We start from the raw sequence: 24,550 nt of genomic DNA, 5'->3' as shown, positions 1-24,550 counted from the left end.
CCAGTCATGGCAAGGCTTCCTCCTTCCATCCATGAGGTCTCCCACCCTCTCAGCTCCCTCCACATACGTCTGGAAACCAGAAACTCAAGGTACCTGCTGACACCAAGTGGGAATTCTTATCAGCCGGAACATCGCTCAGCTTTTGCCAAGCCTCTTTAGGAAGCAGAACCCTTTGTAGTTCGGTTGCCATTTTTGAATCTGTGTGTGTGAACACTCCTAAGCAGACGCTTTTTTTCTCTCTAGATCTCAATGGCATAGATTTAACTCCTGTGCAAGATACTCCTGTGGCTTCAAGAAAAGAAGATACATATGTTCATTTTAATGTGGACATTGAGCTGCAGAAGCATGTTGAAAAATTAACCAAAGGTTTGTAATCGTAAATCATTGGCTTCTTGTGGCCAGAATTCTCACCTTATTCATGTGTGTGTGCCTGGGGGACCTAGCTCATTTGGCAGAGGTAAATGTCATAGTGTTGATTGATTTGAATGAAATATATATATTTTTTAAATGTGGGTGTTAGGAATCGCATTATCTAATTGTATAATAAATAACTGCCAAATAAATGTTCTTTGATAGTAGTGTCTTATTGTCTTTAACAACAAAAGAGAATGAAAGTTTTCCTCATACTAAAGAACTGAGGAAAGCAGGAGCTCCCTAAGCAAGGTTCCCAGAAGATGAAGTCTCTAAAGTTCAAAGAACCAGTTTGGCAGCTTTTTTCCCGGTGAATTTATTGGGTAGAAAGTTACCATAACTTGCAGTTAGTTGGCAGGAAGACAGGAAAGGACAGAAGCAAATTTTTTCAAAGGTTAAGTTACATTTCCAGGTTAAACTTTTCTCTTTTTTGATCAAATGCTTCTCCATGACTTTTGCCTAACAGAAGTATCAGAGTTCCCTGAAAAACAGATTTCTGATTCCCTTTGTCACCTGAGATTCCATTGGTTTTTGGAAATTTCAAGCTCTGTGGGAAGATTGTGCAAGATATACAAGTGCCTTTTAAACAATTGCCACATCCTCTGAAATATTCGGTATTTTCCTTCTCAAATCTGGGGCTGCCGCTCCTCCGTTCTATTAAAAGACTTGTCTTGCAGTGTTCTGTAAGCACGGTTCTGAGCGTGTGAGCAGCTCTGGCACCTGGAGCCTTCTGTGGTAGGTGCACCCCAGACCTCGTGCGTCAGAAAGCAGGGAGAGGCTCTGCAGTCTGTTTTAGGAAGCCCCCCGCTGGTTCTGATGTGCACCACACGCTGAGAATTGCTGGGTTAGAAGAATATATGATAGGTCGTGTGTAAGAAATAATGTTGAGGAAATTTAGTATGACGTATGTCTTCTGCATAAAAATATTAACAAAACTTTTTTTTTTTTTTTAATTTATTTTTAATTTATTGGGGTGACAATTGAACAAAACTTTTTTTATTTAACTTCATTGCTTTGAGAAAGGTTTCTGATATTGGGGCGGGGGGAGTGTTTCATGGACTGTTTATTGTGTTTCTCTTTTATTGCACCGTGTTCTTGATGACTTGACTTGTAAGGTATTAAACATAGAACTATATTCAGAATTTGACTCCATTGATTTTTCTCTAGCTTTGACTTCACTATGTATGGTTACTGTTGTTGGAACTCATATCAGTGCTCAAAAATACACTTTCCTCGTGTTTATAAGCATTTCAGCCAATCTTCCGAGGCTATTCTCATTTCACATTTTTTTGTTCTTGAGTCAGTCTAGCACACGAAGTTTTGCTGTACTTTGTAAAAGTGATTGATCTGGAGAAATGTCACTCCATTCAGATACAGAAGAGATTGGGATGACAATCACAGTTATATCATCAGATTGTTTGACAAAGATTACTTTGTAAAATTCGGCCAGTTGTTGCTTGTTCCTATGTTTCTGGGGATCAAAGAAAATGTATTGACTGTGCTGTCTGTGGTAACGTGCTTTGTTTTAATTCCTTAGGTGCAGCTATCTTCTTTGAATTCAAACACTACAAGCCTAAAAAAAGGTTTACCAGTACCAAGTGTTTTGCTTTCATGGAGATGGATGAAATTAAACCTGGGCCAATTGTAATAGAACTGTAAGTGATGCACGTGTAGCATTGGTACTCATTGAATGGTGACCAGTATTTCTTAGTGTGTGACCTTGGAATAGATCTATTATCCAAGTATTTTAAACCGTGGTTTTTCTATTATGGTTACAGATACAAGAAACCCACTGACTTTAAAAGAAAGAAATTGCAATTATTGACCAAGAAACCACTTTACCTTCATCTACATCAAACTTTGCACAAGGAATGACCCCGACATGAATAGCCTGGAACTTCTGTGAATGTTACCACTCACGAGAAACCATCATAGCTCTGTGTAGCGTATCAGCCTTCAGCAGGCAGGAAGCCAGCCATGCCCGGGCCGGCAGGCCAGAGTGAGTCCCTTGCAACGCTATAGCACAGAATTCAAAGTCCATCACTGAATGTGAGACTCCTTTGGGTATAGGCTGATTGTAGGTTTTGAAACATGTTTTCACTTTTCTATTGATTGTGCAATTAATCGTCTCTTTTCTGATTTACCACTACTCCTGCCCTCCTTCCTGGAACAACTCTGTTGTGGGTAGGATATGCTCATCTTCAACCTTAATACAGCAATAAGAAAGTGCTCGAGTTTACACGTCTGTTCACTTCTGCTCCACTGTGCTTTTGGTTTTTTTGAGTTAATGTCAAACTTCGGGCCGATGTGGGTGGGATAGGATGAAACTGCTTTGAGAGGGATTGGACCAATTACACTGTCCAAGGTCAGTCTGGGAATTTATAGGCTGCCCCTTAGAGATAACCCCAGTTCACCCTGATCTCAGTTTTCCTGCTCAGTGTGTGCCTTGGCCAATCAGTGTCCATGGGGACGTGTTCCCAGGGTGTAGCTGTGATTTTTCCCGATGACCAGATTGTTCTTCTGAAAGTGAGCATATTTTTAGTCATGATGATTCACTGTTTGTGTCTACATCACATTGCTATTCTTTCTGATAGTGATTCGAGGGTTAACGTGGAGCCATCTCAGAATAATTACAGATTTTTAGATGGGCTTATGTCTTCTAAATCATGTAATCTAAAAACAATTTGAGTCAGACTCTAACGAGATACTGCAGGAATAACTGCTGATTTTCTGACAACTGATTGTGAAACCTGAAAACCTGCATACCTCTTCTTACAGTGACGAGTATGCAACATCTGGAGATATTCTTTTTTTTTTTTACATAGGTAGATAGGATTGCCATTTATTTCCTATTTAGATGTGTCAACATTCATCCATATGGGAATATGCCAGTCATTAGCTTATTATAATTTGACTAATTACATTACTTTTGACTTAATGGGACATAAATAAAACTTGCATAATGCACATGAGGTGGCTATTTGATACACAGAACATTAAGATCAGGGTGGGCTTCCTGTGGGTTCATGTAGAGCCCACAAATTGAACGTTCACTGTTTTAAATGACCAGTGCTAGCATGAGAGGAAGGCAGCGCCAGTACCTGGCCTGTTTCTAAACTAGTGTAATAACCCTGTTCATACCATTCAATATGTTTGCTTTTAAAAATAGTAACCACAGTTAAGTTGTTCTAGCCCTTGTACTTCACAAGATCTAGTCTTTCAGTTGGCTCTTAGGTCAATTCTGTTTACGAAGAGGATGTTGAAAACTGTATGAGCCTGAAAGTATTCTCAACCAAATTTAGTCTTGTCTCTCACCTTGATTAGATCAATTCCACAATGATTCAATCTACAATCACTCAAGGGGATAAGGAAGTTGCCTTAAATTACTGTTGTTCACTCAATTCTTAAGACTGTGAGTTGTCAGCCCTCCAGACTGTGAGCTCTTCAAGGAGCAAGAACCACATTTTCTCCAGGTCATGTAAATTTCCTCAGGTGCTTGGCAGCACTCTGTACCCTGTGGAGTACTCAGTACCTTTCGTTTGATGTTGCTGACAAGACCCAAAAAAATTATCCCTCAAAAAACCTACTATTAAAATGTAGCAAAACTGATATTGTTCTTTCTCTTTTCTCAGACCGTAAGACATGTATCTCAAAGTGATAATTTATATGAAGAAGCATCTGCTATTGTTCACATAAATATGGTTTATATGAACTACAAATGCCTTTCATCAGTATTAAAGAAGCTTAAATTGAACACTGTGTGAGTAGCTTAGCTTTAATTCATACCTGAATGAAATGACAAGTGATTGTCTTGAAGCAGTAGACACAGAATACTCCACATCCCACAAATTATTTCAATTTACTTTCAAATGATAAAAAATCAGCCATTGAACAATAACCACAACTATAGTAGAAATGCTTTCAGGCTGAAACACTGCTGCTTCGTAAATGAGATGATTTTAACAACTAAGCCCAGAACAGTTAGCTGGAGATGACTTCTGAAATAGATGTAACTTGGAGATGGCCGAGTCTGGTGCCCCCGTCTCCTGGACATTGGCAGCTCTGCTGCAGAAGTGGTGCCATCAGAGGGCTGAGAGGTGGCGATCGTGGCAGGTCCACAACTGCTCAGGTAAGTGACACTGAAATCCTCTACAGCTTGTTTATGAGATATAAACACCCCCAAAGCTTCAGAGGTTACAAAAGGACTCTAGCTTTGATTTAAAAATAGATTTATCTTTCCTACTTGATTATCTTTTTAGCTGGTGTAATCTACATTTAAATGTTATTTCAAGTTAAAAATTATATTAACTTCATTATTACATGTCCTAAAGAGATTGAAATATTCAAAAAGTTGTATTTGTGAATTAATCTTTACATGGTTATTAATCTATGCTTGGAATTAATGGAATTAATCTATGCTTTTAACTATGGAGTTTTCCTCTTAAATTTCTTCTGTTCTTGATAGTAAATGGGAGGACTTACAGATAGAATTCTTTGCCTGAAGAACTCCTTATGTACTCCGTATTAATTTGAAAGAGTTGTCTGCTTTCAAAGGTCCTTATCATTTTATCTTTCAGTAGTTTAGTGTAAAGGAAAATTTTTGTTTCACTGTGAGGCTTTTGTTTCTTTTTATGGGGTATTCTTAGTGGAATAAATGTCATAAAAGTGACAGGTAACAGTCTGGGTAGTATCATTATATCATAGAATTTCAGAGAATGGGAGAGCATAGTCAAGCAATAAACAAGAATATTAGCTTTTTATAATTTTGATTTAACCTAAATCTTAAACTTCTTAAAATGTGCTATTAAATTAACTGTAATTTAAAGTGTCTGAAGAGTTAGTTCTAAGAAACATTGTTTAAAAGACATAATGGGTATAATAAGACTTTTAAGTATGATATAATCCCAGATTCTTAGATTTACTGACTTTTAAATACAAGTGCCAAAGTTCCAGTATTAATTGTGGAGTAGAATCAACAAGAACAATGGCATTTAGCCCATGGTTGCTGACCCAGGGCACGTTACAAACCTTACAATCCTAAATCATTCTTTCTCATCGTACTCTATTCTTAATGAGCTTTTTTTTGCCGTACTCGTTAAAAATCAGTAGCAAGGGATGGGAGAAATAGTAGACTCTACATTTTTTAATAAAAGGATTTTCTGTACTTTTATGGATGGTCCCACTACATCGTTTTCATTTTTCTATTGTGCAACCTTAATGCAAGAATGGTAAAACAGAACCTCGGGTCACGCAACTCTTGCTACTGTTGTAAACTCATAGTTAGGAAATGAACCAGGCAGCAGATGTCACCGACAGTGTGTGCGTGCTGTACAGATGGGCCCACTGACTTCTTTGAAGTAAAGACCTCGGTCGTGGAGTTCCCGATGACTCGGGCTGCCTCTCCTGAGCAGGGAGCAGCGGGGAGCGTGCTGCCCAGCCACCAGCTTCAGTTCTGGGGGCCTGAGTTGACATGTTCCCAAAGTGGCACACGTCTCATGAGAAAATCCAATGAATCAGCAGACTCCTGGGAAATATCAGTAACCAAAGTTTTATGAACTATATTACTACAAAGAATTTCAGCAAGAGGGGAGATAGTTACGTGATCTTTTAGTAAACATTTTTAGCGTAACAGTCTTTGCGATCTGACATTTTTTTAAAAATCAAGCTTATCCACACTGCTGCTCTGCATTCAATTGGTATACACTAAAAATAGAATAAATGGAAATACATGTTCTTATAGCATTTCCACAGGAAATGTACATATTTTTCATGACATTCTAAATCATCTGACAGTTACATATGCTACATTAACTAAAACACAGGTATTCTTTATTGCACATTTCAAAGTTGGAAGGAGGTTCTAGTTTACGAGGTGATTTTTATTTAGGGGGGAAATGATATTTTTTAATTGTTTGGCTCAAAAATGCACACTGCCGGGGCAGCTTAGTTCTAGAAACAAACCTTTTAAAATAAACTTGTGGGTTTTGAAGGCTGTAATGAACAGTGCACAGTCCACTTTCTCAGACTGCATGTCAGAGGTCATGGTTATGGGCTCTGTTTTAAAGCCGGTGAGGAGTCCTGGCTGCCACTCCGAGAGGCTGGCGGGGGCTCATCTCTGGAGCCGGAAGGCAGTAAGTCTCTTGCAGCAGGTGAAGGTGGATAATCCTGGGGGCCATGGGCTGGGGGTGGTAATCGGGTACCAGGAATAAAGTACTCTCTTGGGCCAAGAGGGCCCAAAGGTCTAAACTGTGTGTGTCCTGGTAAAAATTCACGAGGGTCGAGAGGCAGGTCCCGCGTTCCAGGTGGAACGCCTGGTGCATATTCTCTTAAGCCTAGTGGTGGACGCAAACCAGGACCTGGAAAAATAAAATCATATCATGTAAGTACATGTGAACAATCTAAAGTTCGATGATTCCAAGTATTAATCTTAAATTTCCCACAACCCTAGAAGTCAGCGGTGACATCGCCACTTTACAGATCAGGCAAACTGAGGCTCAGCAAGTTTAAGTTACATGTGTATGGCTGGCCAGCTGGCCAGCCATGAAGCAACACAGGCAGGATTTAAACATGGCTCTACCTAGCTTGTGTTTTTTTTCTACTGCACAGTTCTGCCATCTTTATCTCATAAGAGCTGAGTTTGTACTTAGAAGTACCATATATCATACTAAAATGACAGATTGAAATAAGGGCTTCACTACAACAAGAAAATTTTGATGAAGGAAATCCCATTGTATACTACTATATCAATTAGAAATGTATTCAGTAGCTCAGCATGGACCTAACCATCAAAATCAAGGTGCTTGCCCTCCTGGGAAGGCCTCCCAGCTCCACCTAATGAACTTCAGCAACATTCCTTAGGTCCCTGTTAAATTCTGCCTACTCAAACTTCCTTCCCATTTATTCGCAGGGTGGGGAGTAAGGGTTTAATCTTTCCCTCTTTTACACTCTGACCCACAATGTATACATCTGTGTCCTGTAAGACACTGTAAGCTCCGGGAGTTCGGAGACTTAGTTCTATCCATTACAGAACCTGGTATGTAGCCATAGATGTTCGATACACATCTGCAGAAGTAACATTTCTGGCTTTCTATAAACAGCCCCTATCTCCTGTCTACAAGAGATACTTACTGCCTATCTCAGTATAGGGAGATAATGCAGCACCCTATGTATCCTAAGAAACCTGAGGAAAAGTTAAAATGTACTCAGCTAGCTTTATTCATTACATAGGCCTGGACAGCGACTGTTAAAATCTTAGCAAGGAACAGACAGAAAAGATTATGCTTTACAAGGCAGTTATTACTATTCAATCATCATACCAAAAGGTGGAGGAAGTGGCCGAGGCCCGAAAGGCCCGCAGAGTTGAGGAGGTGGTCCGTATCGAATGGGTGGTAGGAGAGGGCCCCCCACAGGGGAGCTCATGAGGGGCACCCCTGGGAAAGGAGGGGGCCCTTTTGCAGCCATATTCACCTGCAGAGCAGAAACATTCAAGTTCTGAAATACTTGGGTAAGACAGAAAAAAGCACCACCACCAGCAAAAGCTGAAACGCAGTGCAGCAGATGTCAAGAACCTGCCCCAAGAGCCAAACCAGTGCGACAACACCTCCCCGCCCTCATTTGTTCCCTAACAGTTCAGGCAGGTTAAAAGGACAGCACAGGAGTGCACAGTTGCACTTAATCATACTGTTGCTTCTATATGCAAGTCAAAGGATATTAACAGAGGTGACTCCCAAATAAAAAAAACATACCATAAACACCGTAATCTATTTCTAGGGCAACCCCTCCCGTCACCATAACCGCTCATTATTTCCATACTAAGAGTGGAGAAAACAAAAGGAATGAAAAATCCATTCTCTACACATGTAATCATAGCCACCATTCAATTTTCTTTCCTATCTTATTTCCAATTCTCAGATCTCTATGTCTCTTAGGTATGATCATCTTGTTTTAAATATGAAAGTACAGAGACACAGTATTAGATCATTTGCTGAGGATCACGCAGCGTGTCGTGTAAGGCCAAGGGAGAATTCCGCGTCAGGTCTGACTCCACGCTTCTGCTCTTCCTCCTGCTGCCTCCCCCTAACAAAGGAGTCCATTCTCTTTGAAGTCGTCTACTTCCAAGGGTCTTATCCAAGCTGCTGTTGGAGATCGTGCAAAAGAGGTGTACTCTGGGAAGTTCTTTTCCAATGGAAACAATATTCTATACACAAGCTAGGCAGGCCCAACCCTAATACTTACCTTCACTCACAAGTGATACTGTGCTTTATATTACGGGATGCTGACTAATCCTTTCCTATGGGAAATTAGGTTGGGAATTCTAAGTAATTAAATTACAAGTATTTTGGTTTGAACCTCGAGAAGCACTGTGAGGCATGATCAGAGGACTTACTGGCTGTAACAGCTACACAAGTGACGAGGGAATACTCTTACGTGAACATAATTTAAGGCGATTGCTGGGAATTGGCACAACAGGTAATTACAGGTTTTCGCTATTCCGTATTTCACTTCCAGCAAACGTTCTTCTGTTACCAAGCTGTAATGTCAGACTCAATACAGGGTCTGTCTAGTACACAACTAGAGATATTGTTAAATAGCACATTTCTAGACAAACATGTTATAATGGTGAATTTTCCAATGTATAATGAAGTTACTGTATGTTAGAGCACTCAACACGGAAGCATACATTGGAAAGCTGGAGTGATGACCTTTTGCATTTTTCAGTTGATTACAACAGAAGTTCTCAACAGGTTTAACACCTAACCAAAACAGAAAGAACAGGAAAAAAACAACCAACCAGTCCAGTTTCAGTAACCCAGCAACACTTCCAAGTCAGACAACGGTAAGATCAATATTACCATGCAAGTTAAAGCAAAGCAGGTTAATGCCGTGCTCTTCATTCCCTTTCCAGAAATACGCCCACTCAAAGCTCATTCAGTCCTCAACCTCCAAGTACTCACTGCTTCTGGAGGCTCAGCCAGAGATGTGATGCTGGGGACTGAAGGGCCTTCTGGCTCTTGGGGGACACTTGGCTTTTTTAAAAAATAAATGAGATAGTACACACATAACGACACACAAACAGGAGATGGATGAGGCAAGAGAGGGTGCGGGAGAAACAGTTACACGTTTCCTGAAATACTTACCTTCCCCTCGTCCATCACCTTAGAAGGGGAGGAGCTTCTTGAGCTGCTGGTCGTCCTGGGAGCTGCACCAGATCCTGGATCTGCGGAAGGCCAAAGAACTGCCTCAGGCTCATTCTGACTAGTTACTCTTTGAGGAAGAATAAATGCTCTACCCACATCCTCCACGATCTGAGAGTCTTTGAACACACCCAGGTCCCTTACCAGAGGCAGAGGGTTTCCCAGGTGCCTCGGATGACCATCGGGGACGAGGTAGAGGTCCGTCCACTGACCCTTGCGAAAGAAAGAACAGAGCCCTTGCATGGATTTTCAGAAGAAATGAAGCCATTGTGGACAGGCCAGGGTTCACCTCTACCTACAGAGTAACATTAAAAACCAGTCCCCCAATACCTATGAGGGCAAATCACAATTTATGCACAGACTTAAAGTAAGAACTCTCCAGGACTAAAAGAACAGCAATAAAATCTGCACATCAATACCTCTGGGCAGGTCCTTCAAGCTACAGGCTTTGATGCAGTTGTATAAGCTTATTTTTTACAGTTTATATGTAATGACTTCCGTGTCTTACCAAGTATTATAAACATACCTATGAACAGAAGTAGCTTACATACAGCATTTCATGTTATAGTAATGAGAATGGTTGAATACTGCATAAATTATAAAGTCTTAAAGCTACTTTTATAATATTCAAGAGAGGAATACCATAGAAATTTACAGATAAAGGTTTATAATCACAGTACAAAAGGGGGTGTGGTAAAAGAGGGTACAGGGGATCAAATATAAGGTGATGGAAGGAAAACTAACTCTAGGTGGTGAACAAACAAGCAATACACAGATGATGTTTTCTAGAAATGTACATTTGAAACCTATATAATTTTACCTACCAATGTCACCCCAATTTAACAAAAATTAAAAAAAGAAAAAAAACTAGGTACTTATATATTCACTTATATAAAAATATATTTTATACATTTATATATAACAATATTAGTAAGTAGATGCTTTGTTTTAAATTAGCTCTTTCAGTAGACTATTTAAAATATTCAAGAAAAATTCAGACTTTTTTTTTTTTCTGTTGGACAGACCCAAATTCTAAAATGTTTGCATTCAAATCCTCACATGAAAGGGGAGAAAACTCTCGAAACAGTTTCCTGCAAGGTAACACGTAGACGCTCACCACATTCATTTCTAGGCACCTCTCTTCGATGGAGCGTAGCAGAGAGCGGTCTCCCGGGTGCCTCTGCTGTCAGCGGAGGGGAGCACTCTCCACCACTCACAGGCGAGGGGCCAAAAGAGCCGTTCTGGCTCAGGGGACCTGAAGACGACAGTCCACTGTTACTACCTCAAGGCAACCGTTTTTTCACTTAATAAGTGCTAGGGCATCGTAATTATGACACACAGAAATGAAAAGTAATCTATATACATTGTGCACCAAAAAATAGATTGCTGCCATTTAAAAGTGCTCCCCACCTCTTCGTGGAGGGTTTTGAGTGTTGGGTCTTCCTGGCATTGGTTTTACGATCACAGGTTCTTCTTGTCGCATTGCCATCTTTTGGGTTAATTCCAATAACCTTGAATACGGAGAAAGAATGGACTTAAATGTGAAATAGAAAAATCAATTATTTTAAATATTTACAGCATAGTTTTAAAACACTCTACAATACACTGATAAAATAGGTATCAAAATCACATACTTGTGTCTCAAATTGGCAGCTTCCCTTTTCTCTTCAGCTATAGCTCTTTCTGCAGCACGAGCTTTGAGCTATTGGAGGAAAAAAAAAAATCCAAATTCAGTTGTGGTGGATTATGCACAAAATAAAGGAAAGGAAAAAAAAAGTCTTACCCAGTTATCATGAGCTTTCTTCTCATGAGTAGCAATCTGAAAAATGCAACACATCAAAAACTATGTTTAGGGATTCATTGTAACAGCCATTAAATAGTCTCTATTAGACACCAAAGAATTCGGCTGCCATAAGACAGTATTATTACCTGGTTTTTAAATGCGCGCTCTGTTTTCTGTAATTCTTCCTCCATTTCTTCAATTCTCCGCCTAAGAATTTCACTTGCTTTTATCAATTAAAGCACAACTGAATAACATTTTAAACAATCTCACCATGTCCCTTTTATTCTAACTATATACCCTACAGACTTTATCCATACATATAAAAACATATTTTACATGGTTACAATAAGAATACAACATGATCAATACTACCTAACTTCCTTATTTATTATTTAATGGAGATGCTGAGTTGAAACATAATAATTAACTGTCCTTCAATATGTTCTCAAATATTCCTGTTATGAATACTTCCTCTGTAAAGCTTTTTCTTCCTTTAATTATATCCATAAAAAATTTCCCAGAGCTGTGACTACTGGGTCCATCAATGGCACAATCATTTTAATGGTTTTTGATACACCATATAGCAAATGTCCTTCCTAAAAGGATGACTCCACCACATAAAACCACCCAGAACTGTTGGCATGAACCAAGTTCCCCTATAGTCTTGGGAGTAAGGAAATTTTTGTTAAAAATTTTTTCCTTTGTTAACTTAAAATTCATTTTTTCTCATGTGAATTGAATGTATTCATGTTCTTTGACTATTTATGCTCCTGTGCTATTTTGTTCTATACATTGTAAAAATGGTGTTAAAAAAAGCCATCAGTTGTTGTATCAGTCGCTGACACCTGCTATAAAAGCTTAACTCACTTGTAAGTTTTTACTTCCTCTGCCGCCAAAACCGCCTTTTCATCTGCAGCTGACAGCCGCTGCTCTCTTTCTTGCCGCTCATACTCTTCTTGACTCAACTTCCTAAGATAAAAATCAAGTGTAAAGTGAAAGTGTTTCTTTCTTCCCAGCAATCTGTCTGAATGCCTCTATTCATATGTTCAGTTCCACAGCAATAACTGTCAGTACGAGTAAACCACTCCCCCCGAAATAAATTACAGGCAACAATTTCTGGTTAGAAGGGAGAGAAAAATGCCAGTTATGGGAAGTGAGGTAGAAAGGAAAAAAGGCCACTCTATACTAACTGTAGATGGAAAAACTGGAAATAATCTTTCAAACAGAGATAAAATGATGTATAGTCATACACTCATTTAGTTAAATAACAATATTGTTAACAACGAACCATGAAAATCTTACTTTTGCAAAGCCATCTCTTTCTGCTGATAGAGTTCATTCAGAATCTCTACTTTCTGCCGTAGGGTTTTGCATTCATCTTCCAGTCCAGCTTTGGCAGACTGTAGTGATTTGCGATCATCTTCTAATTTGTTTATTTGGTCTGTAAACAGGAAAACATCTGAGATTTGTCTGTGTACACAAGGACTGGAGAACTTGCTAAGGGGATGGTGTGAAGAGGGGTGAAAAACATGACAACGGGAAGCCACTGTGTCTCTCCCCAATGCAATTCTGTCTCTTCCCAGTATTTGGCCACCTACCTTCTAGGTTACACTTGGTGGACATTGACGCTCTTAGCTTAAATTGTAAAAGTTTTAGATCCTCTTCAACTACCGATATTGCCGTTTGTGTCTACAAAGTGCAGAAGATAGAATTCTTAAAATGAGGCATAATAAGAATCACAGGCACGGATGGTATTCTAGGAAAGGACTATACCCGAGAAACGTCCATCATCTGCTTAATTTGATTTTTCATCTTCTCACTCTGGTCACCTAAAAAACAAAAAGTTTTCATTGCTTTTTCCTCCCTTGCTTTTTAACCATATTTTCTTGATTTCCCCCAAACTAAACAATTACCATTTTCAAACATTCAAAATAAAAAATGAATTAACCAATAGAACTGATTAGGCTACTTGACTTTTAAAAGAGAATTGCAAAAAGTGAATGTACAATAAAAATGTTACCCGTGCTGTTCCTGAGTCAGGAGGGCGACGTGAGGGAAAGCTTCCCTCTCTCAGATCTACCTCCAGCTGGTCATGTATCTCATTTAGAAAGACTCACCCCTCTGTTCTCCCTGAGTCTGCTATCGGGTGTGGTTTTAAACACCCCCTGTGCAAGCAACATCCAACTTGGGAAACTGTCTTAAAAACATTTCCCTCAGCAGGACACACTGCTACGCATTAGCCTCCGCTCTCAGGACCCTAGTTAGTTTATGGCTCCCACCACCTCGCTACTCTTAAAATTGGTGTGGGGCCTTAAAACCACAGCTGCAGAGATGGTGAGCCTTTAATTCAAATGTCAGCTCCATGAAGCTGAGAACCAAGTTTCTACTGAATAGTGTTTAGTACTTAAGAGGTTAAGACACAACTAAAGCTGCTGGAGCTCCATCCACTGCACACATCTAGTTCTAATGGGATGGAAAAGTAAGGTCAGTGTTCACTGTGTGCCCACTGCTACAGCACAGCCCAGCAACCACCTCTGCCCCGGGCACAGACGTTATGTACAAATCCACGATGTGTGTCTACAAGGCAGCCAGAAAGGAGCATCAGTGCACTTAATTAAAAACAGGAAGGCAAAAAGAGGTCTCCCTGAAACTGGTCTTACCTCCCACTTCCCCGTTTGCTAATTCATCTGACTCATTTCCTCCTTTATTTTGACCCTCAGATTCAGATTCACAATCTAACCGATTCAATTGTGTGATGCAATTAGTCAAAGCCTAGAAAAGAAGCAAAAGGATATTAGAAAGAACCTCTCAATTTCAATTCAGCAGGCTGCATGAGAATTAAGCATGTATTCAAGAGAATGAACTTACATTAATATTATCATCTTTGTTAGTAAGAGCGACTTCCATATCTTTCTGGGACTTCTCAAATGATTTGATTTGTTCACTGAGCTCAGCATGTGATTTGCTCCAGTCTTTGATTTCCTGCTGCAACTGAAAAGTTCAAACACATGAATCTCCAAAGGCTTTTGCACTAGAGACATCAGGACCCTGTAAATGAGACAGGGAAGTAGGGAGCCATGCCCCTATTTGGCCTGTCATTACGGGCCTTGGTTAAGTGAGAGAGTGGCTCCAACCTTCAGAACTATAGTGAGAATCTGTTCTCACTATAGTTCTGAAGGTTGGAGCCAGAAGCACTTTCAAGGAAGTAAATCCAGTCCATTGTATCCTTCAGAAACTCACAGCCAATCTAAATAACTCATTTCCAGAGGACCAGAAGGGCACCTCTCACTGTCTCCTAAGTCCAGATTCCAGATCATATAACCATCCCTTGGTCAGTAAAGCAGTAACTGCTCAAAGGAGGGTTGTAAGTACCTAATTCTTTGGTCTACAAAGCAAATCCATCACCCCCTTGAGGCTATTCAAGTTAATAAGTGGTTGGTGCTTAATAAGACAAAGACTAAATATTCTGATGATAAATCATACAGAAGAATGGAAAATCCCGAACAGATGCAGAATGTACACAACGTACTCAATTTTGGGAGCATAGTTTAAACTCTGCATATCTGAGAAGAGAATCCTGCATACATATTTCATTTCCTTAAAAATAGATCTTAGAAAAGACATTCAAGAGGTAATGATACTTGTTTGTCGGGTTTACATCATCTCGGATGTTAACTTTTCTTTACCTGCTCTTTCTTCTTCTTAAGCCTAGCATTTTCTTCTTGAACCCGATGGCATTCAGACTTCACCTTCTCTTCACTAAGTCTGGCTTCATTAAGGGCAATTTGAACCTAATGCAGAACACTCCTATTAGTGAATTAATTGCAAAGAAAAAAGTTACACTTTCATGTCCAATAGGACATGATACAGATTTTCGATTTTTGCATATTTCAGCACACATCAAATGTTTGCTCCTCAATAAAACTAAGACATCATATTAATATCTTGCAGCAATTGTAAGCAGCTTTACCTCCGAAAGCTCTGAGGAATTCATTGCAATAACATCCTTTAACTTCTCTAAAGATTTCTTGTTTTCTATTATCTGCCACGTGGGAAAAGAATACAAAAAATATATTAGGATTTCAGTAGAAACATTGGGATATATGTTAAAAACAGGAAACATTAACAAAAATATGCCAGAGCCATCCCCTACATATCAAGTAAAAAGAGGTGATCCAGTTTTAGCCTAGGAGAAAAGTCAAGAATGTAAAGAGATGAGGAAAGAAGAAAATATTTCATGCCACCCACAACCTTCCTGGCTATGAGCGAATGTAGATGATCAGACAAACGTGAAAGAAAAGAAAATGAAAACAACTTTCAAGTAAACCAGTTCAAATAAATGGTTTTTCCTAGTGATAGAGAAAATCCCTAAGGTCACTTTGAAAATTCTCTTGTCTGAACTAAAAATGGTTGGACTTTGAGGGAGAATAGGCAGGTTTCACATACAGAAGGCTTCCAAACAATTTAAGATGCTGCATCTAGGAGTTGGAGCACTCTTTATGCTTTAACTGTAGGCTCTGCACGGTAACTTCCTTCCAAAGTATAGTATGCAAAGGGTGGGAAAGGGGAACTTTTCTGTGGAGAAGCTTCAGCTAGGTGATCAACGTAACTGGGTGCGGGATATGCGGGAACCCTTGCTACTATCGTTGCAACTTTTATGTAATTCTAAAACTGTTCTAATATTAAAAGTTTATTTGAAAAAAGAACCATGCAAAACAAAACAAAGTACTAGAACTGTTTGACTGGGCTACAGTTTTTTAGTTGCTCTGCATGTTTTGGAGGATTGAGTCAAGCAATATGAAAATTACAGAAGGCTGAGGACAAAAATACTTCCTAGGACCACAAAAACAGTAACTTGTGGTATTAGCATTTAAAATCCCTTAAAAATGGACAGAAGTAGGTTCAACTTCCCTGATTCCTAGTTTCAGCATGGGAAAATGCAGAGTTCAACTCACCCAATGTACAAAATAGGAAGAAAAACAGTTTGCAATCCAAATTACATAACACTTAGCAGCAAAACTCTTACCAACTCCTGATTCTGGGAATTCTGTTCTCTCTCTGAGTCTAACATAACACGCAGACTTTTAGCTGTATCATTCAGACTTTCATTAGTTTCTTCAAGTTTCTTGATTTTATCCTACAGAAAAAGATATCAAGATTAATAATTACTAATTATTTTTCTTTTGTTTTTAGAATCTCAAAAAGAAAAGGGATCTTTACCTTAAATTTAATTGCTTCATCAGAGAGAATCATATTTTGTTTCTTGGTTTCCTGAACATGTTTCTTTGATTCCTTGATCTGCATAAAATAAAATCATTCAGAATACAGAAATATAAGTTATATTGCTATCAAACATCTCCAAGTAGTGACCACCTAGAAAAGAAAGCAGTACTTTACAGATATTCTGATTGCTTCAGATTTGGATGGTTTGTAGAGAATAATAGAATTTTAAAATGTGATTTAAACATGGCATAAGCAGCTTTAAGAGAGGAGGAAATAATTAAAGTTGGAACCATGGGGAGAAAAAAACTAAAAGAACAATTATACCTTCTGTTCATAATCTGACAATTTTCGTACAAGTTCTGCATTTTCTTTCGTGATATTCTTCAACTTCTCAGAAATTTGCTGTTCAGTGACTAAAAAGAGGGGAAATCCAGAATATTGTTCTGATCACTAAGTAAAACTGAATTACCCAATGTATTAGCAGCAAAAACATCTTATCTGGCTCTATGAGGGAAAAGAACTTCTAATCTGTAGTGAAGAGTAGTAAAAATGTAAAAATATTAAAATTTAAGAAAAATGTAATCACCCTTATTTCAATGAGATTCCAATTTCAATTTATTTCAAAGATAGGAAATATTTAAACTATAAATATTGAAACTATTTTAGCTCCATATCCTTCCCCCTTCATGAAGCACTTTTCTTCTCAGAAAATGTGATCATTTCAAATACAAGTCATTTGCAAAGAGAAACAAAATATGAGCATATTGATTTACATCTCTTAGTACTCAAATTATCTACTTAAATAAGTAGATACTATATTGATGAAACCATCAGCAGTGGAACACTGTTCATGTGTAACAGATTTGCATTGTATCGACATGTAAAGTCAATCTGCCCCAATTTAGACTGATCGTCATCTTCCTACTCCCGGTTTGTTTCACCTCATCTCCTATCTCAATTGGTAGCATCACCATTTTTTCTGTCATCCAAGCTTGCAAATTAGGATTAGTAAAATGTTTAGGAGTTAATAATAAGTCAATCAGTCATCAGATGTCACTGTATCCACTAGTTTGTAAAACTCCTATCAAACACCAGTAATGAAGGAACAGTACAAATAACAAAATAAGCCTAAATATTTACCTTGGTACGCTCTATTCTTTACCTAAAAGAGAGAGAAATTTGATGTCAACATATTTTATTAATAGAAATATTGCAATTGTTAACATAACAATTAAATCGTAACTACATGAACATTTAATAACAGTAGGTTTAGCCTAATGATCCATATGATTAAAAAAATAAAAGGTTAAAAAGGATTTCAAATGTAATTGGTAGTGACACTTCATAGTTTCTGATAGATAAAAGGACTAAGATAAATGTCTCATTTTGCAATAAAAGATACATTTATATATCTATTGAATGAACACCAATCTTATTAAATAAACACCTAACTTTAATAATAGAAATGGATATTTTCATATTAAATATACTAGTGCTTCATTTACCCAAGGACTCATTTGACAACCATGAATAGCCAGAATGAAGTCTAAAAACAATGATTGTTCAAAAAGACTCTAAGGAAACAAAATTAAAGGCACAATATTTGTACTAAGATGTGCCTCTTTCTCTCATTGGAAAACACCTTAGAAATCCTATTCAAAGTTGACTATTGGCTGAATTTAGAAATCTAGTAAGCTAAATCATCTGATTTTCCTAACCCCCTAAAAATAGTGATCATAAATCTGAAAAAGAAAGGAGACTGCTAGAGGAAAATGCACAAGCAACAACAAAAAAAAATGACAGCAAACATCTAAATCATTTCCTAAAGACAGCACTTAATTATAGGATAATAAAATCTAAGCAGCATTTAATTTAAAAATTAATGCCTTTGTAACTCAGGACTTATTTTCCTTTCAAATGTTATAAATAGTGATGAAATACTCAGATCAGTCCACAAATCATCCACATCTCTCAATAGTATTACAGTATCTAACACCATTTATACTAATGCCATTACAGGAAAATTCATTCAGAGTTCCAACATGGCAAAAAATGACTATTTCTCTAATGACACAGCTTTGCTAATGAGAGAGTAAGCTTCCTTTGCCCTCCTTTCACCCAAATCAACAGGCAGGAAAAAGCAGGAAGAAACAAGAAGCAGGCAACTGACACTAGGGACCAAGGTTCCAAAAGTCAAATGCTGAGGCTGAGAAGCACCAGCTAGGACATGCAGCCTGCATTACCTTGTGAAAATGTAAACAAGTGTCAGGGTTTTTAAGATGGGAGAAACAGAATGGGCAATAGAAAACATTTTCATCTTTTCCCATTCCATTCAGCCTTTCTATTCTCCCTTCTCTTTCATCTGAGGAAAAACCCCATAAGGTTAGAGGAAGCCAGGCAAAAGACCCTTTTTAAAGTGAGTTTACAATCACTTGTGCAAGGAGAGGAAGCTCACTAACAATGATGTGTCTGATAAAATTAGGAAATCAGAAAAAGAATACTCAATTTTAGAAAGATATGCATTCAATGCTTTGGCCACTTGAACTGTTAAGTGGCAACTGAAACTGAAAGCTTTTCATCTGCAAAGTTCACTTACACAGAATAATTTTTCCCCAATTATGTTGGGTAACTGTAAAACGGTAAATCATAATTATAAATATGAATATGTATGAGTATACATACATAGATAAGCATAAAAGACAAATTCCGCACAGAAAAAGACTCTGAGGAAGAAAGATTTTAACAGTGTGTCTTTGGATACTATATAACCTGTATTTCCAAACCAAAAGGTATTTTCCGAGCAGAATAGCACATGATAAAAATTAGAAAATCTGTGAAACATGTATAAAAAAACCCTGAAATTACGTCATCTCCTAGATGTAAGTACTTTTACCATTTTGTTGTATTTCCTTGCATAATTTTTTTCTGTGTGTATACATATGTTTATATAATACACAGTTTATCTACACTTTAAAGTCTTGGTTTCTGTTTTTTTCCAACTTAATATTAAATTGTGAGCATTTTCTGTGCCCCAATGTCTTTGAAATACATAAATTTGAAGAGTTGCCTAATATTCCATTATATGGATGTACAATAATTTTCCCTTACATTTGGGTTGTACCAAGTTTTCACTCTAATAAATACTGTTCCATTGCATGCTCTCATAAAGGTCTTTAACGCATAATTGGTCATTTCTTTAGCATCGATTACTAGACATGGTTTTGCACTAAATGAAAGGATGTGCTTAGATTAGTATACATTAATTCGTGTTCATGTTAGTCACTGAAAAAGAAACAAAGGGATTACAAAATATCTCTTGTATTTATGAGTCAAGTATAAGTTAATTTAATTTACTCACAACAAGGATGGTTCTCCAGAAGAAAATGGCAAACGAAACAATTCCCAAGAAGGTGGTGATAAGTACAGGCTTCCATGGCAGTCCATAAAAATCAGGCCCAGGCTGAACATCATCAGGCAACCTAGCAACTAGCTGAAACACAAACATTAGAAATAATGGGAAACCATAAATCAATTTAGAAGAAAGCAGTCACAAAGAATTATCCACAGAAATTCTAAATCAACCTCCATCAGATTAACTACTCCCTCAAAAATCTTCAATAGCTTCCTCTGCTTCAATAAAGATAGGATACTGGCAGCCTCACATTTCTTGTTTGGCTTGCGAAGTGTCTTTAAACATTATGAATCTAAATGTCTTTAAGTTGCACATATATTTCCAATTTGCAATAGCTCTTATGACATCATGTTGTGTAACATATGGCTAGAATCCCCTGGGTCATACAGAATTTTCTCTTTGTTGATTATGACTTAAAAAAAGATACATAAATCAAAAAATGGAAACACTACAGAAGTAATCAACTTTTATGGCTGCAAATAAAACCAAAATGATAATAAATAACACAAATAATAGAATTTTCCTTTAAGATTTTAAATCTTAATTCTCATCTTACATAGACAAATGCTGAGTGAGTTCATATGGCTGATAACTGGTGTAGACTGCTCTGAATCTGTTATCTATAAAACACAATGCCTTAATTTTAAATGCTTCCTCGAAGACAGTGCATTAAACACTTGCCCGCTTCTACACTCTTTTCACTGCCCTCTATAGATACACAAATAACTATCAGCTGGCCCCATCAAGACAAATGCTGAGTAAGTTCATACAGCTGATAACTGGTGTAGACTGCACTGAATCTGTCACCTATAAAATGCAAAGCCTTCATCTGAAATGCTTCCTCGAAGACAACATTAAACACCTGCCTGCTTCTAGCACGATGTTCACGGTCCTCTCCAGATACACAACTGTCAGACTGGCCCCATGCCCCACCAGCGCAGGGGCTCATTGGAAAAGGACCCGTGGGGACGTGATGATCGCTGTTACCGTGGTCGCATACCAGAAAGTAACAGTGCCTGCTACATCGTAAGTGCTCAATAAAAAATGAACAGGTGACGAAACCTTCTCAAATGCACTCCCATTGGCCCCCTTAAACGGCACTGCAATGTCCTGCCAGTATGGGGCCTGACACACACCACTGCTTCCACGCCCCGTCCGTCAGTGCACCCACTCCGCTCAGAACTCATCCACCCGCCAGCAAGAGCTGGGGACCCTCCCCGGGGATGGGGTCCGTCACCTCCAGGAGCTTGGCTATGAGGGCTGCGTAGAGCACCGACAGGGGTCCCAGAAGCTCCTGGTCCCCCGGGGAAGCGCTCACAGAAGGCACAGTAGCAGGTACTGAGTCCATTGTGTGGGGGCAGCTAAGCGGAGGCGACGCTTCCCCGTGGCACGGCACCGGAGCCCCTCCGTAGTCACCGTTTCCTCCTTCGGGAAGGACCCAGCTCGAGGGGCGGGTACTGGGAGTGAACTTCGCCTTCCCAGCTGCGAGCACTTTACGCCCTACGCCTCCAGCAAGACACGTCAACAGACCCTGCCCCCGGGCGAACGCAAACGTGCCGACGGAGGCCGGGCCCGCAGTGGGTGGGGCCACGGCGGAAGAAACCAATGGTCAAGCGAGGCGGGGGGGAAGAGCCAACGGACCTGCGCGGAAGATACCAAGTATAGGGAGGCGGGGAGGAAAGAGGCCCACCTGCCTCAGGAAGTGGGAGAGAAAACGCGGTTTGTGAGGAGGCTCCGGAGCTACAAGTCTGGGCGGGGACGGGAAGAGAGGCAGACCACTCATGCCTGCCCAGAGCTGGACCCTTTGTCACTGCGTGCTGAGACACCAGACACCTGTCCTAAATGCCCAGACGGGAGAGTTCGAGAATTTTCTCCCGCTCCGTCGGAAGGACCACCGCTCTGACTGGGCAGCCTTCCTGGGCGAGGCCTTCCTTCCCTGTATCTCCAGTCTCCCGTTCACTCTTTCCCTTCCCCTCCAGAAGCTCATACTGTCTCACGTGCTTGCCGATGCCCCTTTAAAGAGCCATATTCCACAGGAATCATGCCATTACCACGCCGATGCCAGTGGGTTCAGCTCTGGGCCCCACATTTGATGGTTACGGGACCCGTGGAAAGGGACGAGGATTATGAATAGTCTGGAAATCACGTTCTAAAAGTTGAAGAAACGGGGACATTAACCTGGAGAAAAAAACAATTTTTTGCAGATCTTTAAAGGTATGTCTTTGAAGTTGAATATAAAATCAATTCAGAAGAACAATAAAGCAAGAACAAGCTGGGAAATCCTGAAAATAAGAAGAATGGAGGTGGCGGGTGGGAGGGGAGGTGAAGGCAGGCTCTAATTACAAAAGTATGGAACTGGTCCAAGAATACAGACATATCATGGAACAGAATAGAAAATCCAGAAACAGACCCTATGGCATTGGAAGTCTGGGATACGATAAAAGTCAGTTGGGGAGAAAGACTTTCTAATAAGTGGTGTTGGCCTAGCCATATGGAAAACGATAAAATGATCTTTTTCTCACTGGTCATAAGGATAAATTCTAAATGGACCAGAAATCTGAATGTAAAAATGAAACAAGTACTAGAAAAAATATGGGTGAATTTCTTGATGTATTATGAGTGGGCATATGTCTCAAAATCCAAAGGGAAAGATTTGTAAACTTGATTACTTAGAAATAAACTTGTACAACTCCTGCACGCAAAAAGAAAGAAAAAAATGCAAAATAGGCTAAGTTGGACAATGATAACCTGAGAAAAAATACTTGTAACATATATAAACAAAGGGTTAATATTCCTAAAATACACTGAATTATTTCAAATAGAGAAGAAAACAGCCAGCGAACCTATAGAAAAATGGGCTGAGAAATGAATAGACAGTCTTCAGAAAAACAGCAATAGCTGACAAACAAGGGAACATGCTCTGCCTCACTCATAATAAAAGAAATACAAATTAAATCTGCACTGAGATACTATTTCTCACTTACATTGGCAAGATCTAAACATTTGACAACATATTCTGTTGGTGAGAGAATGTAAGGGAAATGGGTACTCTCATACGATACTGACCATAATATGAAATGAGACAACCCCTATAAATGGGAATTTGGCAACATCTCCCAAAATGACTTGTGTATTCACCTACTGATGCAACAATCCCACTTCTAAATATCTCTCTCAAAGACACAGGGGATGCAACAACAAATGTTGAAAAGATATATGCACAAAACTATGTTATTCCAACATTATTTATAACAAAAGACTGGAAATAATCAAAATGTCCATCGATAGAAAAGTTGTTGAATATACTAAAGTGTATACTACGAAACCAGAAAAAAAGAAATCAGATAATTCTATATACTACAAAGGTATGGTTTCCAGGATGTTTTTTTTGTTGTTGTTTAAAAGGAGGGGTGGAAAATGTTTAAAATACTATTATCTAAGAAAGTAAGGAGAGATGAATATATATTTTTAACGGCTTTGAGGTAAAATATGGAATCAACACATCTTTAAAGTGCACATTCTAAGTTTTGACATATGAATACATCTGTGTTCCATCATCACATTCAAGGTAATGAACATATCCTTCATCTCCAAGTCTGTTCATCCCCTTGGTAATCCCACCTCCTGCCACTTGCCACATCTCCTTGCCGCCCAAGCAGAGTTTTTGTCATAACAGTTTGAATTTCCTAAAGTTTTAAATTTATGGAATAATACACCACGTATTCTGTTTTCTCTGGCTTCTCTCACTTAGCATAACTTGAGATTCATCTATGTTTCTGCATATATCAATAGGTCATTCCTTTTTATTGCTGAGTAGCATTTCATTTGTGTGGATATATTCTATTGTATTTTCCTATGTCTGGTTTCTGACAAGAAATCTGATGTCAACCTTATCTTAATTCCTCTCTATATATAACATCTTTTTTCTCTGACTGCTTTTAAGATTGCTCTTTATCATTTACTTCGCATAATTTGATTATGATATGCCCTGGTGTAGTTTTCTTCATGTTTCTTAGGCCTAGATTTCACTGAACTTTGTCAATCTGTGGGTCTATAGTTTTCATAAATTTTGGAAAATTTTCAAGCCATTATTTCTTCAAATACTTTTCCGAATACCTTCTACCCTCTCCTCTAGGGACGCCTGTTACACACTTATTAGGCTGCTTGAAAGTGTCTCACAGCTCGCTGGTGTCAGTTCATTTTTCTTGAGTCTTTTTTCTTGTGTTTCATTTTGGATAGCTCCTATTGCTATTTCTTCAAGTTCACTAATTTTTTTATCTACAATGTCTAGGCTAGCATTAATCCATCCCAGTATGTTTATCATCTCTGGCACTGTAATTTTCATATCTAGAAGTCTGATCCAAATCTTTTTTAAAAATATTTTTCATGTCTCTACGTAACTTAACATCTGAAATATGGTAATAACTGTTTTAATACCCTTGCCTATCTAACATCTCTGGTAGTTCTTGATTGGTTTTGATTGGTTGGTTTTTCTACTCATCATGAGTTATATTTTCTTGCCTCTAC

At 38.7% G+C, this 24,550-nt stretch overlaps 2 protein-coding genes and 1 long non-coding RNA gene across 7 annotated transcripts in view; 2 read left to right on the top strand and 1 right to left on the bottom strand.

The window, feature by feature from the left end:
• Positions 1-4,165, top strand: part of AIDA (axin interactor, dorsalization associated) — a 31,284-nt gene extending 27,119 nt beyond the window's left edge. The window contains exons 8-10 of the mRNA XM_033099381.1: positions 244-366; positions 1,949-2,066; positions 2,190-4,165. Of these exons, the coding sequence (XP_032955272.1) occupies positions 244-366; positions 1,949-2,066; positions 2,190-2,286 (338 nt within the window). The 3' untranslated portion in view covers positions 2,287-4,165. The remainder of the gene's footprint in view (positions 1-243; positions 367-1,948; positions 2,067-2,189) is intronic.
• Positions 3,219-24,550, bottom strand: part of MIA3 (MIA SH3 domain ER export factor 3) — a 44,341-nt gene continuing 23,009 nt past the window's right edge. The window contains exons 1-24 of one of the 4 annotated variants that reach the window (XM_033099373.1): positions 21,261-21,541; positions 19,970-20,101; positions 17,752-17,773; positions 16,936-17,024; positions 16,609-16,686; positions 16,415-16,525; positions 15,359-15,430; positions 15,075-15,179; positions 14,257-14,379; positions 14,049-14,160; positions 13,162-13,217; positions 12,987-13,077; positions 12,691-12,829; positions 12,256-12,357; positions 11,535-11,595; positions 11,389-11,424; positions 11,240-11,307; positions 11,016-11,116; positions 10,723-10,860; positions 9,750-9,818; positions 9,549-9,628; positions 9,366-9,437; positions 7,728-7,878; positions 3,219-6,767 (exon numbers count right to left, since the gene is read on the bottom strand). In XM_033099373.1, coding sequence (XP_032955264.1) covers positions 6,457-6,767; positions 7,728-7,878; positions 9,366-9,437; positions 9,549-9,628; positions 9,750-9,818; positions 10,723-10,860; positions 11,016-11,116; positions 11,240-11,307; positions 11,389-11,424; positions 11,535-11,595; positions 12,256-12,357; positions 12,691-12,829; positions 12,987-13,077; positions 13,162-13,217; positions 14,049-14,160; positions 14,257-14,379; positions 15,075-15,179; positions 15,359-15,430; positions 16,415-16,525; positions 16,609-16,686; positions 16,936-17,024; positions 17,752-17,773; positions 19,970-20,101; positions 21,261-21,371 — 2,430 coding nt within the window. In that variant the 5' untranslated portion in view covers positions 21,372-21,541 and the 3' untranslated portion in view covers positions 3,219-6,456. Of the gene's footprint in view, positions 6,768-7,727; positions 7,879-9,365; positions 9,438-9,548; positions 9,629-9,749; positions 9,819-10,722; positions 10,861-11,015; positions 11,117-11,239; positions 11,308-11,388; positions 11,425-11,534; positions 11,596-12,255; positions 12,358-12,690; positions 12,830-12,986; positions 13,078-13,161; positions 13,218-14,048; positions 14,161-14,256; positions 14,380-15,074; positions 15,180-15,358; positions 15,431-16,414; positions 16,526-16,608; positions 16,687-16,935; positions 17,025-17,751; positions 17,774-19,969; positions 20,102-21,260; positions 21,542-24,550 lie in introns of those variants that run through there. The other 3 variants (XM_033099375.1, XM_033099374.1, XM_033099376.1) reach the window with 3 other exon arrangements.
• The window catches only part of LOC117018454 (uncharacterized), a 28,387-nt gene continuing 25,536 nt past the window's right edge, over positions 21,700-24,550 (top strand). For both annotated transcript variants that reach the window (XR_004422234.1, XR_004422233.1), the window contains exon 1: positions 21,700-22,237. This is a non-coding gene — a long non-coding RNA (uncharacterized LOC117018454). The remainder of the gene's footprint in view (positions 22,238-24,550) is intronic.

This window comes from Rhinolophus ferrumequinum, chromosome 27 (assembly GCF_004115265.2).
Source record: "Rhinolophus ferrumequinum isolate MPI-CBG mRhiFer1 chromosome 27, mRhiFer1_v1.p, whole genome shotgun sequence".
Taxonomy (NCBI): Eukaryota; Metazoa; Chordata; class Mammalia; order Chiroptera; family Rhinolophidae; genus Rhinolophus; species Rhinolophus ferrumequinum.
This window is presented reverse-complemented; position numbering and strand designations above follow the sequence as displayed.